The sequence below is a fragment of the Anthonomus grandis genome, chromosome 5, assembly GCF_022605725.1.
Source record: "Anthonomus grandis grandis chromosome 5, icAntGran1.3, whole genome shotgun sequence".
In the NCBI taxonomy this organism is placed as follows: Eukaryota; Metazoa; Arthropoda; class Insecta; order Coleoptera; family Curculionidae; genus Anthonomus; species Anthonomus grandis.
Window position 1 is genome coordinate 26885785 of NC_065550.1, and position 17889 is coordinate 26903673.

Consider the following 17889-nt stretch of genomic DNA (forward strand, 5'->3'; position numbering starts at 1 on the left):
TTGTTTGTACATTATTTCGTAAATCAAAGTCATTGCATATTGAGGTCAGGGATGTATCATCTACAAACATACAAGTTTTACAGCTGGGTAGATTGAATGTTTAAACTTCTAGATCCATAGTTGTGTATATCTCTATGTACTTTATTTCAATCCATATTCGTATGCACCCACAAAAAGTTCCTTCTCATTCACTATGCCATTTTTATAACAGTCTCGGAGGAACAACCAGCAAGGACCTATATACATAAATCAAAGAGCATATGGAGAAGTTTTTAGCTTTCCAGTAACAACATCAATATGGAAGTGCTATTAAAGAAGAGAATCTTAACACCCTCAGAAACTTAACAGTGACATCCCTTGTATAAATAGTAAATTTGCTTAGGGGTATTAATAAATCAACAAACTCTATTTCCCAGTTAGATGCTAGTGCAATAAACCATGTTTAGTGGCTTCTCAGCTTACTCAAGGCATTTTACCTACATCACCCGACAATATATCCTTTATGCAGGGATTGTTTTGGGTACAGGAGGGATTGATGTTTTAAGAGAAATTACACTCTGCAGGTTGGAATGGCACTTCAATCAGACTTCTAGCTAATTCCTTAACCAGCTTTAACTGCCCTGGCGCATTGTATAAGCACATCAGTTTTAAGAGGTGAATTTCCAGATCTGTTATAACAAGCAGTAGTGATTCCAATTTTTAAACAAGGGCATAATATTACAGCTAATTATAGACCAATATCTTTGCTACCTTCATTATCTAAAGTTACAGAAAAACTACTTAAGAAAAGAATGTTTGATTTTTGCAATCTAATAATGTAATAAATAGGTGCCAGTTTGGTTTTCAATTTTTAAAAAATACTGATGATGTTCTTTTTTATATGCTGGAGAGACTCTACTTGAGCCTTAACAATTATTTCTCTTTTCTGCATTGAGATGCAATTGATCCATGTTGAACCACTCCTCAACTGCACCCCACAAAACATTCATTTTTTTGCTCTATTTCCTCAAGAGAATCTTCAGTACATGTAACTGTGGTGTCATCAGCAAAAAATCAAGTCAATTTACCTAAAGGTTCTATTAATGGTAAGTCAATAATATAAAGCAAAAAGAGTAAAGGTCCTAAAATAGGTATTTATTTATTGTTACATCCAACAGGTATGTATAAACCTAATTACAAAGCAGGATGAAAAAAAACAATACTTAAAACTTAGAAAATGTATCTTTATATAAGTTATCTTGCTTTGTGGTGATGACACCCCACCCACACTCACTATCTGATCCCTATTGGTCAAGTAGAAAGCCAACAGTTTGATGCTATTAAACCCATACTTAGTTTCCTCAAGAGTACATTATGGAGAACACAATCAAATGCCTTACTCAGCAGAACAGTACTTCTACCCTTACTTGTTCTAGATTGAATAGAAATATTTTAGTAGGATGTTTCAGGATATTATCTATTTTAAACCCTATTCCTACATTCTAGGTATGTCTTTTTATTATAAAGGCTATTATGCGAAAAGCTGTACTTTTACTCAAAATGTATTAATACTTTCCCTGATCATCTTACTATTTTTTACTCTTATTATAGGTACTAAAACTCACTCTTACCTAAAAATGTCATACAGCTCCTGGAAGTTCCTCAACCATTTAAAAGACTTACTCTCAAAATATGCATCTGACAAATCACCCCATCAAGTAGATTTCTTCCAAATATTGAATAAGACACCACCATCCTATGATATTGGAGAGTATGTAAAATCAGCCGAGAAAAGGATATCTGCCATGCAGCAATCTGTGCAAAACCTTTATAATGCTGCTGTTGAATCCCCTACTGGGTCTGACAAAAACAAGCAGAAGAAAAATAGTTTGGTGGAAAAAGATTGGAAGAATATAAAGAGAATTTCACAGTCAGAGGTATGTTTTAAAAAATTTAATTTCCTATTGAATTATGTTGCTTTTTTCTGAAGAAATGTAATCATTTATGCCTTATATTACAGAGATCCTTAGACATATCTAACATCTCAGGTATTTTAAGCAGGATTCAGCAAGCTTCTACTGAAGAAGAAATCCTAAGGGTTGTTGAATATCTTATAGCTCATTTAAAAGAACACCCTAATGTAAGAAATAATGCCATTCAGGTACATGACAGTTAATTGCCTTAAAAAAATGGGAATAATTTAATTTTTTCTCTGCAGAAAGGAGCCATAAGAATTCTCCTTAATAAACATAAGAAAGCCTTAAGTCAGACAGCCAAGGGAGCAATGAGGGAAGCTCTTACAATCTTAGGTTACCACAATCCAGTGGCTGGAAGAGGTATTCGGATTTTATCAATAGATGGCGGGGGTATTCGCGGAGTATTGGTACTTGAAATGCTTAAAAAACTCGAGGAGCTCACTGGTAAAAGAACTTATGAATTATTCGATTTCTTTTGTGGAGTTAGTACTGGAGCAATTTTAACTTATTCCATGGGTAAGTGCCCACGAATCTTATTAGGCTAATCACATTTAGATATTTATTGCAGGTATCCATTTAAGGAAACTTGAGGACATTATTACCAGGTACGAGAACTTGAGTCAAGAAATTTTCAATCAGTCTCGCTTTTTGGGAACGGGAAAACTGATGTGGAGTCACGCCTATTACGATACCGCCTTATGGGAGAAAAAATTGGAGGAATATTTAGGAAACGAATCGCTTATTTCTACTTCGAGAAATTCTCAGTGTCCCAAGGTAACAGATTTATTTAAATGTCAATTTATTTTAAAATTCAAGTATAAATGTTGCCGACGTTTTGGTATTAAGCAGTCTTCAGGAAGTCAAATTTTCTTTTAGATTTGCGTGGTATCCGCGGTGGTTAACCAGTCTCAAGTTTCAGCTTATGCTTTTCGAAATTACGCCTTGCCATGGAGATTTCAATCGGAGTATGACGGCACTTATGACGCGAAAGTATGGCAGGCTGCCCGAGCATCTGCTGCAGCCCCAACTTATTTTGAGGAGTTTAGAATCGGGGACCATATACATCAGGTAATAAAGAATTTTATGTTAGTTTTTCTACCTGTATACATCTTCCGTCCAAAGCATAAAAGGTTGACACTGACATTTTTGTTAAAATTGAGTTTTTTACGTTAATGGAATGGAATGGAATTCTACATGTTAAAAACAAGCATTGTTCGTTGTTGTTGCAATAATAATATTGATGTAAAATTTACTATACATGAGAGAATCAATACAAAAGGAAACAGTAAAACTGGATTTTCTCGGATTTAACCTAAATGCAGTTTTATGCTTTGTACGGCAGACAATAAGATGTCCACAAATCAAAAAAAATCAGAACTTTAGGCAGCCATATACACCAAACTAGAATTAATGTTGATAAACACCTTCAGACACCAGTTATTTTCACAAAAACAATTTTTGATAATATTTTCTTGTTACTTTTCCTATTGTTTGTTAATAAGAAGTGATCTTCTATCTCTTTGGGGTTGTTTTTTTAAGTAATTATGAATATATTGTTTATATATATATGCACATACAGGTTTTAAGTTACCTAGGTGTATTATATTAGTTTCAAGTATGTTTATACTCAAATGTTACTATTATTTTGTATGGAAATTTGTAACCTATATGTAATATATTAATTAATTAATTATTAGTTATATTTAAGCATAATTTCAATGCTAAGAATATTACAAAATATATATAATAATATACCCTATACCTGGTAAAGTTTCTTCATTTGGTGAAGAGTTTTGTGAATATCGTCAATTATTTTTCTATAACATTTTAAACTCTTTTAACTGAAGCCAATTAATAACAAGCCCAATTACTCAAACAACTGACACCCTAATAGATGGTATTTCGTTCAGTAGTAAAAATGTGGTAAATGTACGCTCTTTCCGCCTACAGCAATTAACATTGGTTGTAATTTCCTGCACAATTAAGTGTGTTATGCCTAAAATCTACCTGATGCCACACTCATGAAGAGAAGTTTCAAGATAGTTAGCTTCTACTCAGTTTCAGAGTGAACTTGGGTTAATTGAAGTTAATTGAACTCTACGGCGGACATTTTTAATGGTATTATAATATGTTTATAAGATCAGTTTGCTTTAAAAAAATAACTGAATTAAAACATAAAGCATTTCACAAGTTAGAACCTTTAAGATCCCAAGAAAGTTAATAATATGATTAACTAATCTAAAAAACTATGTTTCTTTTGTTGTCAAAAAAGCCTATTTTTCTGTGTAAATTAATGGTTGCAAGAGAACCAGTAAAAGTAAAGATTTATGGGGCAAAATTCAGAGCTCAAAAATAGTTAATAAATATAAAAATTCATTATTAGCAAATTTTAATGATCCAAATAAAATAAATAATCACTTAATAGACAATATACCCATATTTAATATTAAACCAGGCTTGTTAAATTATTTTCTTAGTCAAACACCGCATACGCCACATTACATTGATTAGGAATTTAAATTTTATTATGCATTAATTTAGATATAAGTATTTTGTTCCTTTTTTTATACATATTATTATATTTCACTTATCATGGTATATAGTGGCCCTTTCTACCTTTATAGACTTTTAAGGATTAGTATTGTTTATAATGAATACTGTTTTATTTTATTTTATGGCAATATAAATCGTTAAATTTTGTGCCAAAATCGTCTGTAACTCAAAAAGTTGTTTGGAGTACAAGAACTGTTTTTTATGAAATTATTGGGTAAAAGTTGCTCTTTTTTTTACTAAAACACTTTTAAGAATATTTAAATTATTACCTGAAAATATTCTCAAGAATAATGAACACTTAATGGACAAATTGGTAAAGAAATTTCCCCAACCAAAACTGCCTGAATCATTAAATTTAGAATCGTGTCAAATTCTATTTGCAGGAATTTCTTTATATCAATGTAGAAAAATATGAACATACTTTAATTGTTTTCTAACTTATACTTAAAATTATCTGCTATATGAATCAAAATCTTGATCATGTCCTTGATTTACAAAATTGCTTTTCTATTCGAAATAAGAACAATAAGCAACAATATGGTGGAGTCAAAATAAATAGACAACTGAAACGAGAATTGAAGAAATTTAAAAAAAAATATATTTCTATTTCTGTGTTCAATAGCCTAATAATAAGTTACTTATATTCTACTCTACTAATTTAGTTATCAATTTTAAAACTGAGTTCAACTTTTTACTAATAGATGAAAATACTGTGATTAAAGATTTAACAGAAATTAAATCAAATGCCTTACGTTCAGATAATTTAAATGTTGAAATGCTGTGTTTATGTTGTCCTCTTATATTACCCTAACTAGTACATATCATATACACTTGTTTTTTGGTTTCTGTATATCCTGAAAAATGGAAAAATTCGATAGTTTTTTCCATTTTTCAGGATATACAGTAAAATTTTCATACATATTCAAATGTTTTTATACTGCCACCATTATCGAAGGTTACAGAAAAAATTATGTGTAACAAATTAGGATTTAGAATTTAGTTTTGGATACCGTTCTGCTACAGCAATGCTTGATCAAATAGATGATATTCTTAAAAAGAATGACTTGGGCAAGAAATCAAGTTTGATTTTGTTGGATTACTTGGATAAAATAAATTATAAAGTGCTATGCTCTAATTACTATATTGGTTTTTCTACAACAGTTATTGAACTTAACATTTAAAAAACCGGACTCAATATGTAAAAAGCAAAATGCAGTTGTTTCTGAAAAAGGTAAAGTATACTGTAGCGTACTACAGGGCTCTATTCTAGGGCCCTTATTATTTTGCATATATACTTTTAAAATAGTTAAAACTTGAAAACATTGCCAACCATATGAATATGATACGCAGTTGAAGTTTAGCTTTAATTTAGTAGACGTTAATGCTGCAAATATTTTAATAAATAAGGATCTGCAATTACTAATAGATATATATTTATAGAAAACATGATCTTTCGATTAATCTAGTGAACGACTGCCCGCTTGAAATTTGGGCTTGAGAGTGATCTAGCTTTTCTGAACCTGTCAAATATTGCCTAAGAAATGCAAATATAAATTTAAAAATATTGTAACCTCACAGAATTATATTTAATAACAAATTAAAAATTATGATGACTGGTTGAGTTTAGTTTTATCCCACTTTAACTTTTGTGATGTAGTTTATGTTTAACTAAAATTGAAAAAAACCACCTACAAAGGGTGCAAAAATTCTGCCTTAGGTACATATACAATATAAGAAAATTTAGACCCATTTATTATAAATTGAAGGATGCCAAATGGTTCAATATGTCGCAAAGGATTTTCCAGTCGATAAATTATTAACAAAGCACCTGCATACCTGCACAAAAAAATCAAAGTTAGAACAGATGTCCACTCTCTGAACTTATTGTATGCAGGATTAATTTATCCACCTTTCCGTACCTGTCAGTGTTCCAGCGGTCGTTGACATAGTATTATATCTTTAATTTATATAACGGCATAGCTACACGATTAAAAGAGCTTAATTTTTTCGATTTCTGAAATTCCTAAAAACAGTTTCTTTTAGAGGGATAAGTTTGGGTAATGCTTAGTTTGGACAATTTTAATTAAATGTATGTATTTTATTTTTCTTTTTGTCTTAAGAGCCATGATACTCATATCACCTTTCCAGCTTTATGGTCCCGTTGTGTGGTACTTGCCATTTATAGTTAAAATTGTGGAAATTCTTGAAAGACATTTTTGTTCTAATTTTCCACTATATATATAAGAATACTATTATATTCTTAAATAATTATGGAAGAAATGCTCGTTTTGCGTAAAACCTTTTCAAGAATATTCTGCATTTTAGGATGGTGCCATCTTAGTAAATAATCCAACAGCTATAGCGATTCACGAGGCGAAATTAATATGGCCAAACACTCCGATACAATGTGTAGTTTCCTTCGGCACTGGCCGTTCCATACCCAGTCCAGCCGAATTGGGAAAGCAAACAACGGTCGATAATACGGTTGGTAGCGAAGGCACTTCTTGGACCAATAAGTTTTATAAGATATTAGATAGTGCCACTGATACACAAGGTAAACTGACACTTAAAAATAAATTTTAAGTAAAACGCTTTACTTGTAGCTGTTCATATAATGTTAAGCGACTTACTCCCAGACGATGTGTATTACCGTTTCAATCCTTACCTCACAGAACTTATTGGGATAGTTGAAACAGATAAAGAGAAACAGAGGCAGATAAAACGAGACGCGCTGATGTACCTTAGAAGGAACGAAGATAAATTTCAGCAAGCAGCTAAAACTTTGACTTTGAGTAAGAGTTATGGACAAAAGTTTAGGGACAAAGTGAATTATCAAAGGGAGTTGTTAGGGGTTTAGTGTTGGTAAGTTATTGGGTGAATATTTTATCATTATTTGGGTCTCTCTTATATATTTATATATTGTATGTAGCTAGTCAGGTTTTAGCAGAATTTGCTGATGAATATTTATATTCTAAGATGATAATTTAATATTGTATTGGCATTTTAATTTGGTTTTAGATTTCTTTAATGTGATAATAGGTCTATAGTATTTATAAATATATATGTATGATTGTTTTTGCTCTCTCCATTATTATAAATGACCTCAACTACCTGGAAGAGTTAAACAATGTTTCTATAAATGGCTGAAGTACAATATACAAAATTAGTGTGTTCTATTGAATATTCGATTTTTTCCCCTTTACATTCGTAGGAACTTACTGAAGACACTTTCCTTATGAATTCTTTTACTTTCTCTCCCATTCTCTAGGCAATTGATGCAAAATAAGGAAAATTTCTCCCTTTTTATGCGAATTTGCCTGAACTGCCTGGAAGAGTTAAAAAATGTTTTTATAAATGCTTGAAATAAATAAGACAAAAGAATTTGTCATTCTAAATATGGAATTGAATAGATTCTTGAATTGTAGTAGCTCCTTTTAGCCTTTTAAAAGAGCTTTAATGATGATAATTACCATGGCGAATTCTTACTTTTGTTAAGCGGTATATATAGTTTTGTCCTTAAATTAATTTAATTCGAAGCTAATTATGTAGCAGGCAAAAAATTACATGATTTAATTTATTTTAACTAAAATTAACTAAATTATAGTTTAGCATGCATTTTACCCTCTTGTAAGATTATATACTTGCTGTGAGGCCTAGTGGTAAGAAAATTCTCCTCGACGTATTCGGACATCATGGCTATTAACAAGTTAACCCTTTGCAGACATATATGGTTTCATGAACCAATTTCTGAATGCGATGAAATATGAAGTTGGATGCATTGAATGTGAATTACCATAGATCCAGAAAGGACGATTAGGCTAGTCAGTATTTTATAAAAAAATAAATTTTTGAGTAACTAACATAAAAACTTGAATGTAACTCGAGTATCTTCAGACAAGTGTGATTTACCCTTTTTTTCCACAAGCTTAATAATACGTTTATTTCAAAAATTTCAAATACAATAAAACTAGTTTAAACAAATACGGAAAATAAACGAGATGCACAGAAGACACCAAAACTGGCAACTTTTTAATGCTTTTATTTCTAGCCGTGAAAATGACATCCGTTTTTCCTGTTTTAGTCTCGTTCTCTATTTTGTCCAGTCCGGGGTAGATTACATAATTATAGTTTAAGGTATATTTCCTTAAATTAAATATAAGAATAATACATTGCGTTGTAACAAAACACTCAATAAAATAAGAATGAAACATAAAATATTGCCCTGCTATGTTTGCCCAATATATAGGCCCAAAACATACTATTTTCCTTTTGTTTTTATTTGATGAAGACTATTTCTGTAAATAATTAATACAAGAGGTCCCAAAACACTGCCTTGTGGAACACCTCGTGTTATTTCTCTTGGTTCACTACATGCATTCGATATCCTAACTCATTGTTTCCTTTCAGTAAGATAACTTTTTAAAAGTTTGGTTACTGTACTACGTATACCGCATTGTTCTTTAAAATAGAATGATTTTTTGTATCGGACGCTTTTGTTAGGTCCACAAATATACTGAATACTGGCTTATTTTGACCTATTGCTTCATATTTCAATAAGAGCGCAAGCTTTCAGTATTCAATTAAACATGCTTTTCTGTAGCAAAGTATTGAAATATTTATTAATTTAGAAAATATACATTTGGAATTAAATATGAAACAAAATATCTTGTAAATGTCTGCCACTGCTTTGCTGCATATGCGTACCTTTTTGACGAAATTTTCAATAACGTTATTGTATAATACATGTAGTGGTATTTCAGTGATACAGCCTTTAATTTCGGCTTTCAATGCTTCGATGGTTGCAGGCTTATTGGAATGAACCTTTGATTTCAGATAACCTCAGCCAACAAGTCTAAAGGTGTTAAATCGCAAGAGCGTGGGGGCCAATTCTGGTCACCAAATCGGGAAATGACACAAACTCGTGCAACATCGTCAATGTTTCACGGGCGATATGGCATGTGGCACCGTCTTGCTGAAACTAAACGTCGGCAAGATCAATAGGTTCCAAATGAGGCCCAAGAAACTGTGTTATCATAGCACGGTAACGTCTGCCATTCACCTTTACTGCATTACCTCCTTCGTTTTCGAAAAAAAAGGGTCCAATTATTCCTCCAGACCATAATTCACACCATAGTGACAAGTTGTGGATGCTTTGTTTTTTGATGAATCATTCACCACTGAAATCATCACTGAAAATGATTTCGTTTGCAAATTTAGCAGGGTGCTGAAGGATCCAATTGGTGAATTCTCTTTGCTGTTTGTGGTTTGCTGGCAGAAGTTGTTGAGTCAGTTGTATTTTGTAGGCATGCATCTGTAGATCTTTAGTGATAATTTGCTGAAAAGTGCAATGACCAATTCTTGCGGCCGATGACGAATTGACGTCTCTGGCCTTTCTATGGAAACTTTCAATGTCCTGTCTCATCAAAACGCATTTAATTTACATTAACTTTGATTTATAAATTTGCAATTTACTGTTAAATGTTCTGTTTTGTTAAAAACATCGGTTTGAGCGCGTACATTAAAGCAAATGCTCAAAGTGACTACCAGCTGCGTCAATACACTTATTCGCACTTCTGTTAAGGGACCTTTACTTTTTCACAAATACCTGATATGTTGCGAATTTGTTTAATAAAAGACAAATAAATGCCCAACGGATTGAGGTCGGGCGATCTAGCTGGTCAGTGGACCAGACCTCGACCTATCCATCGCCGGTGATTTTTTGAAGTTTTCATTCAAAAATTGTCTAGCAGTTGAGCTAAAATGTGCAGGTGCACCATCGTGCATTGTGGGATCAGTATTAGGGTACCTTCGGGCTCTGTTCTATGCCCAATATTATTCTTAATATATAAAAATGTCTTGCCAACAGATGATGCTCACTTTACTCTTTTTGCCGACGACACTACAATATCTGTCAGTGCCGACTTTTTGAGATCCTCCATGGAAGTCAACTTAAAGGGTTCAACAGAGGGCGGAAACCTGGTTTAACTCGAATAATCTACTTCGGAATAAAGATAAAACCAAAAGGGTAGTTTTTCCGACCAGAGTACTGAAAACTTCATTAAATCAGGTTTCTAGGAGGCCTAGAAATTATATTGACTTCCGTCTCCAATGGGAGGCTCACATAAATGCTGTCGAAGAAGAATTTGTTTTTGCTTTAAAATCTAGCTAAAGGACAATGTCTCATTGGGTATTGTGAGAGTGGTTTGCTTTGCTGTTTTCAGACACATCTGTCAGATGCCATCCTTGCATACGGACATGACCCAGGTATGAAGGGCTGTCAGAATGGTGAGTGGCTTTGGGGTATAGAGAAGATTGTAGAGTGGCATTACGAGAACTGCAAATATTGACGTCTCTCTTTGTCTATAATGGAAAATCCAGGGTATATAAAAAGAGAAATCTCTAAATTTATAACTCATAAAGAATTGTACCAGATTTCAATTAAATAATGGCATGAAAATGTTCGACTTGCCTCTGATAAATGTGAACGTTAATTATACCATTTTGCGTAAGTCCCGATTCATCGGCGAATAGTATATATGATAGAAGGTTCTAATTTTTTACCCACTTGAAAAATCCTATTCTTGGAGCGCAATCCACGGGAAGCAAACCTTTGGTAATGATAAGGATAAAACTGATATACCTTTAAAATTCACCAGATTTTTGTGTGACTTCTTTACAACGAATGCATGTGTTTCATGCAATAACTGGGTGGCGTTTCATCACTTCCACCTTTTCCACTATATTTAAATCAGCCCGAATTATTTCCTTATTTAAAAAACGAAACAGAAAAAGTATAGACAATTATCGTCCAATATCCCAGTTAAGTGCAGTATCTAAGGTGCTTGAAAGAATTTTATTCAATTAAATGGCAAGCATTTTTAGCGCACTCAATTTGTTTACAACCTGTCAGCATAGATTTCGTTCAGGCAGAAGTGCATAGTCGGCTGTGTTGTAGTTTTTGGGCAAACTCTACAATCATTTAGATGAAAATGATTCAAGGCGTTTAAATTGGTAAACTATCAGCTGCTAATCAGTAAACTTAAGAGTTATGTTCTAAGAGGTAAAATCCACATATGGGTAAAATTTTATCTTTCTTCTAGGTCTCAGGGTTTTGAAATGAATGGTGTTCAATCTAATACAGTGGCTTTGGATCTTGACTAATATTTTTCAATGATCGCATCTACTGTGAATCGCATAGATCTTGCCATCTTTGTTGAAGACAATTCTTGGTTGTGTTAGGAATCTACAACTGCTGGTTCATTGGCGAGTTCACTGCAACATATGTTAGGTGCATTTCGCTCTTGGTTGAATCATAATAGTTCTTTCTTTGAATGCCATCAAAACAGTAGCAATTCCCACAAGAATTAAAGATTTTTAATTGGGTCAGATAGTCGGACCATTGCACAGGTGGAACAGACTAGGGTTCTGGGCTTAAACTTAAATGGCGAACTTAATTGGAGAGTTCATGTTATAGGCATCATCAGATCTGATAAACAGCTCTAAATATTACATTCTTAAAACATAGCAACAGTAAGACGTGCACATTAGGGATAGATTACGGATTTACGGTGTGTACTTTAAGACAAGTTACCCTTTTTCACGATTTTGTGATGGTTTCATGGTTACAATTTTGAGCAAAAAAATCAATTTCTGTTCATCTTTTCCTTAAAATGCCGCTTAGAAAAAAAACCTGTTTACTATGCTAATGAACTAGCAGATAAAATAAAACAAGTGTGTATTCTTTCAAAAAGATATTTTTTTTTGTTTATTTTCTATATTTTCCAATGAAGCTGTCATTTTACAATAACCATAATTTATCGTAGAATAATAATTTAGATGAACTTTTAATACATAACTGGTATAATACAAACAATAAAAACTAAAACGCGTTTAGAGGCCGTCTCCAAAACAGTTCGGCCTATACACAAAAGACTCACACCTAAATTACAGAACAACAAAAAGTGAATTACATTCATATTACAAAATCTATTACACACTCCATTGTAAAAATTGTCAAATATAGGCACCGATTTGTTTCGTTCAATGACAACCTCTTAAAATACTGATAAAGGAATGTCTCTAGAAGTTCTGCATAGCAAAAAAGAGGTTGGTTTTTGTACTGTTCACTTGCTACTTTATATAATACCAACCATATTTTGCTATGCAGTACTCAATAATCATTAAAAAATAATCTCAACATTATAATAATAAATAAAACTTATGTTGTTACAGAGAAGACTACGTAAAAAAAATTATGAAGGATTGTTAGACGGCTTTATCCATCCAGCCTTTCAAAGCAGTTTAACAATCGAATAAATGCGAAAAATAAATATATACCTGAAGAAAATTAATTAATACTTAAAATGAGATGTGTGTGATGAAACCATGTTATACTCATTTTGGTCGTTTTAAAGAAATTTAAAGGCTTTCATGACATTGACATAAATACTACATATAAATAAATAAATAAATAATAATTTAGACCAAAAGAAGTAGAACAAAATAAAAGAGAAAAAAAAGGGCAAAAATGTTTGTTCATAATTCTGTCAAAATACCTACACTAAAAATTAATACAATTATTTGTCTAATGGTGATTTTTTGGACTAGAATAATAGGACACAAAGGTGTTTGCGCTCTACGGTGATCGGGTATCGATATCGATATGTAGTCGATATCGCGTGTCGATGTTTATTTTGCCAAGTACTCGATCATTTTGCGGTAGGTGGGCATGTCCTCCGTCATCAGTAGAGACTCGACGCAACCTTTGAAATACTCAGTTGTGAAACATTGGGACCTGTAGGGAAAAAATAAGAATTTTAGACAATGGGTAAAAAGACATGGTTAATAAGGTTAGTTAAGGGTGATACAGTAAGGCACTGAAATGTTATTTCGCAGTATAAGTATCTGGATTTATTTAGGACTCACAAAAGCCAAATCTAATATGGCATTCGTAAGATAAAAATTCAGCTGATGATGGTGGCCCAAAGACGACACGACGTATAGATTAAAGGTTAATTATAATTACAGCTGCCTGGAAAAATAGTCAATTTTTACCGCATGAAAGAAGAAAAGCCAAAAAAAAGCTGTTTTCAAATTGTTTATTTCGAAAAAGTTTTTAGGGACAAATTCGACATTTGTTGCAATAATTTTATATTCCAAGCAATTGAAACTTTTCCATATGTCTTCCAGGTATGACCGCCTGAAAAAAAATGTAAATTTCAACTGCCTGGAAGAAGGCTTTAACAATGTTAATAAAAACAAATTTAATCGGTTTGCCAATAAAGCCAAAAAAAAACTTTTCAAACATTTTTCCAAATTTCATCAAAAATATCGCGTTTTTTGGGCCTTTGTTGTCCTTTTCAGTAATGGAGTTGCAAGATTGAGTTAACGATGGTGGCTAAACGACAAAACTTTGTATAAAAAAGTAGTGTATTTTATTCTAAAATCAGTTAGTAAGTCCTGGAAAAAATTAGAAAACGATGTTTTCTAAATTTCTTTTTTTTTTGGATTTTCTTCAAAATTTTGTGGCAATTATTAGCATTGTGAAACTTTTTTAATGGCATATTGTTGATTTTCATATTGAAAAAAGATTCTTAATTTCAGGCAGTTGAGACCTTCAGGAATGTTTATGTTTTCCAGGTAGGTTCAAAGAAATTCACCTGCCTTAAAGATTTAAATGTAACTACAATTCCCTGGAGAAATGGTAAATTTCAAATTCAGGAAAGAAAAAAAAATCTTTTGTATTTATTTTTTTTCCGAAATTTTCGGTTTCTTAAAATCTTTTTTAAGTTCAATTGAGTTACAATAATTTTGCGTTCTTTGTATCCTTAATGAAAAATCGAAAAGTTTTTACATTCTAGGCAGTTTTTTTAAAACTTTTCCATATGTCTCCTAGGTATGACTGCCTGGAAAAAAAATTAAAATTTTAACTAACTGGAAAAGCTTTAAGAATCTTAATGAAGCAAAATCTAATCGGTTTGCAAAAAAAACTTGTTTCTAGATTTCACCAGAAATTATTGGCCTTTTTGGGTCAATTTTGTCCATATTCAGGGACAAATCTTCCAGGTAATTTAATTTAAAGAAGATTTGAAAAGTCTTTAACTTGTCTGGAATATAAAATGGAAGTCTAATGTCTGGAAAAATGGAAGAGATTTCTCATTTTTATCTTAACTGCTTTGAAGGTACTACAACCTGAAAAAACTGGCAATTTCAAATGCTTTGAAGAAGAACTTCGTATGGTCGTTTTCTTTTGGATTTTTCCAGAAATTATCAACATTTTACTACTTTTTTTTAAAAGACGTTTTATTGGTCACGTTATTTATTAATTTAATCAGTAATTGTTCTCATTCGAGGCAGTCGAAACCTTCAGAAAGGATTAATGTTTTCCGGGTATTTTTTATTTCCAGAGAAATTCAACTGTCTTAAAGGTTGAAAACTAACTACCTGGAAAAATAATAAACTTCAACGGCAAAATAAAAACTGATTTACAATTATTTTTTTATAGTTTTTTTTTTCGGAAATTATCAGTATTTTAAAACGTTTGTTAAGGTCGTATTCGATATTATTTGTTGCAACAATTTTACATTCCAGGCAGTTAAAACCTTTCCAAAACCCTGAAAAAATGGAAATTTCAAAAATCTTTCCATATATCTTCCAGGGAAAAAAGTGGAAATGTCAACTGCCTGGAAAATGACTAAAAATGTAAATAAAGAAAAATTTAATGGGTTTAAAAAAAAAGTAGTACCTTCAGAGCAGTTTAGATAAAAATGAAAAATCTTCTTTATTCTTCCAAACATTAGTCTTCATTCCATATTTAGAAAAGTCAAAGTCTTTTTATGTCTTCTTTAAATGAAAATTTATGGAATATTTCAAATGCCTGGAATAAAGAAAATTTTCGTTCTATGTTGGGTATACAAACATTCGATTTCTAAATTTGGGCAAAATTGGCCCAAAAAAACCCGATAATTTAAGGTAAAATCTTTTAAAATATTTTTTTGCTTTATTTTTAAACTGAAAAAATTTTCTTCATTAACATTCTTAAAGTCTTCTTCCAGGCAGTTGAATTTTCCATTTTTTCCAGGTAGTCATACCTGGAAAACATGTGAAAAGGTTTTTGAAATTTCCGTTTTTTCCAGTCTTTGGAACTGTTTCCACTGCCTAGAAGGTAAAATTATTACAATAACTATCGTATATGCCCTTGAAAATACTTTTCGAAATACCGTCAATTTCCGGAAAAAACAAATTGGAAAAGAGTTTTTTATTTCATTCAGTAGAAATTTACTATTTTTCCAGGCAGTTATAGTTACGTTTTATTTATCCATGTATTTCTCTGGAAATACCTAGGAAACTTGAAACCTTCCTGAAGGTCTTTTCTTAAAGGGCGTATTATTTGGCACGTTATTTAACAATTTAGTAAAAATATGTTTTCATTCCAGTTGACACATTTTCATGTCTTCCAGATATTTTAATTTTATAAGAAATAAAAAATATACCTACAACTGCCTGGAAGAAGAAAAGGACTATACAGGGCATGAAATTTAAAAAAATATTTGGTAAAAACACACATACAATTGATTAAAAAAGTTCACCACAAAAAATCCGAAGAGATGCAAATTTAGTTTCTGATTGACATTATATTAAGCCTTTAAATATTAAAAAAGGGAAGCTGAGTGAACTTCTAGAAACCAATTTTGAGATACAACGTTTCGTTTTTAAGGTCTCATCATCAACTTAATGTTAAAATTGTTGGTTTCTATCCAACTTAAGAAGTTAACGGTTAATCCCAACTATAAAACGTTACCAGTAATTTCATAAATACCCAGCCTAAAAATTTTAAACAAACAAATATTATAATTGTACCTGAAAATATTAATTGGTTAAAACACAGCAAAAAAGATATTAAAATACAATGAACAAAGTAGACGTAGAGGAGACAAACACACATTAGACGTCACAAAAGGTTAGTATAAAACATCTCCGATGAAGTTAGTAATGAACATGCAGACAAACACTAGAAGAGTAGACAAAACCAGGATCGGACAATATAGTTAGTTGATGATCGGGCGCCACAAATAGGAGTTAGTTAATATATAAGATCAGACAGTTGACAGCTCACGTACGTTGAAATCATCGCCAAGGCTTATACCTCATCGTCGGGAGGTGCCCGGTGTATTTGTTTTATCCAGTCCTTCACCTGTTCCATCTCGTCGCCGTCTGTCAATTGTAACGTTTCCAGACACCCCTTGAAATATCCCGAGGTGAAACAGTTTGTCCTGGAAGAAAATTCATTATAGTTATCAAAGGATTGGGCATCAAATGGACACTAAAAGAAATTTTTAAATGAAGACTCTTTGAAGTCACTTAAAATTAAACCTTTTGTGATAGGAATCCTGTAAACAAACTTAAGCTTAAATCATTAAGCTGTATTTTTAGATCAAGTCAAATAAATATAAAAAAAATATTTGGATTTTTGTAAATCCTTTGACAGTGTATCAAGTTATTGCACTCACCAGCTTTTATATGAAACAGAAAAAAATAAAATTGTCAATTGTCTTTTAAAGCATTTGACAGTATCAAGAATTTCTAAATGCATTGATATTTGTAGAGTAAATATAAGGTTTTAGTGACAATTAGAAATAATAAAATTCTAATTTTTAGGTCACTTGGTAGTACTTTCGTCACAAAATTGTTTTGCACGGTTCATCATGACGGTTTTATTTTTAACCGGTGGCATTTCCGCCTATAACGGCGAAAAAAACATGCATATGCACTAAAAGGGTCAACTAATTAATTGTTTTATTTACTATAACAGTGATTCATTTTGTTTTCAGGTTTTACTATACGCGTGGACGAATTAAGAATCAAAAGAATTTCGCTTACTTGATGACATTTTTCGCGTGGGATGAGAATCACGTAAACAATACCGTGTGAAATTTTCGAATACATTGTCTTAATTCTTATTGTGTGCTTGCTAGTTTTCATACATTTCACGGAAATGGAAAAGTCGAGCAAAGGTGAGGTAATATCAGTTTTGGATATAAACCACCCTAATATATAATCATTAATAATGACCATTTTTTTATAATGTAACATTTAATTGTTGGATAGATGATCATTAATCTGTTAGATGTTTCATATGTAACCAATGAGTATAAAAATATAATAGCATTAAGCAAATTTAGAATTAATAGTTCGATTCGTAAGGAACGTGCAACGAGAGTTACCAATTTATCAAAATCTCTTATAGACCATGTTGTTAGCGACTATAGTAGTAATTTAAATCGTAAAGATAATGTAATTTCTAATCACAGATTAATATTGACGTTTGGTTGAATCACATTGAATATTGATTATTAAAACTCGTGTAAAATTTCATAAACCA

At 31.7% G+C, this 17889-nt stretch overlaps 2 protein-coding genes across 12 annotated transcripts in view; one reads left to right on the forward strand and one right to left on the reverse strand.

Moving 5' to 3' along the window:
• Nucleotides 1–17889, forward strand: part of LOC126736931 (calcium-independent phospholipase A2-gamma-like) — a 38798-nt gene that overhangs the window by 1308 nt on the left and 19601 nt on the right. For 2 of the 7 annotated variants that reach the window (XM_050441575.1, XM_050441576.1), the window contains exons 1-8: nucleotides 1251–1485; nucleotides 1591–1916; nucleotides 2000–2140; nucleotides 2198–2471; nucleotides 2524–2729; nucleotides 2832–3023; nucleotides 6834–7062; nucleotides 7112–7370. In XM_050441575.1, coding sequence (XP_050297532.1) covers nucleotides 1440–1485; nucleotides 1591–1916; nucleotides 2000–2140; nucleotides 2198–2471; nucleotides 2524–2729; nucleotides 2832–3023; nucleotides 6834–7062; nucleotides 7112–7365 — 1668 coding nt within the window. In that variant the 5' untranslated portion in view covers nucleotides 1251–1439 and the 3' untranslated portion in view covers nucleotides 7366–7370. Of the gene's footprint in view, nucleotides 1–1240; nucleotides 1486–1590; nucleotides 1917–1999; nucleotides 2141–2197; nucleotides 2472–2523; nucleotides 2730–2831; nucleotides 3024–6833; nucleotides 7063–7111; nucleotides 7584–17338; nucleotides 17522–17889 lie in introns of those variants that run through there. The other 5 variants (XM_050441578.1, XM_050441577.1, XR_007660832.1 and 2 more) reach the window with 4 other exon arrangements.
• Nucleotides 12245–17889, reverse strand: part of LOC126736932 (crustacean hyperglycemic hormone) — an 88144-nt gene continuing 82499 nt past the window's right edge. For 4 of the 5 annotated variants that reach the window (XM_050441583.1, XM_050441584.1, XM_050441581.1 and 1 more), the window contains exons 3-4: nucleotides 16628–16780; nucleotides 12245–13302 (exon numbers count right to left, since the gene is read on the reverse strand). In XM_050441583.1, the coding sequence (XP_050297540.1) occupies nucleotides 16648–16780 (133 nt within the window). In that variant the 3' untranslated portion in view covers nucleotides 12245–13302; nucleotides 16628–16647. The remainder of the gene's footprint in view (nucleotides 13303–16627; nucleotides 16781–17889) is intronic. The other variant, XM_050441585.1, reaches the window with a different exon arrangement.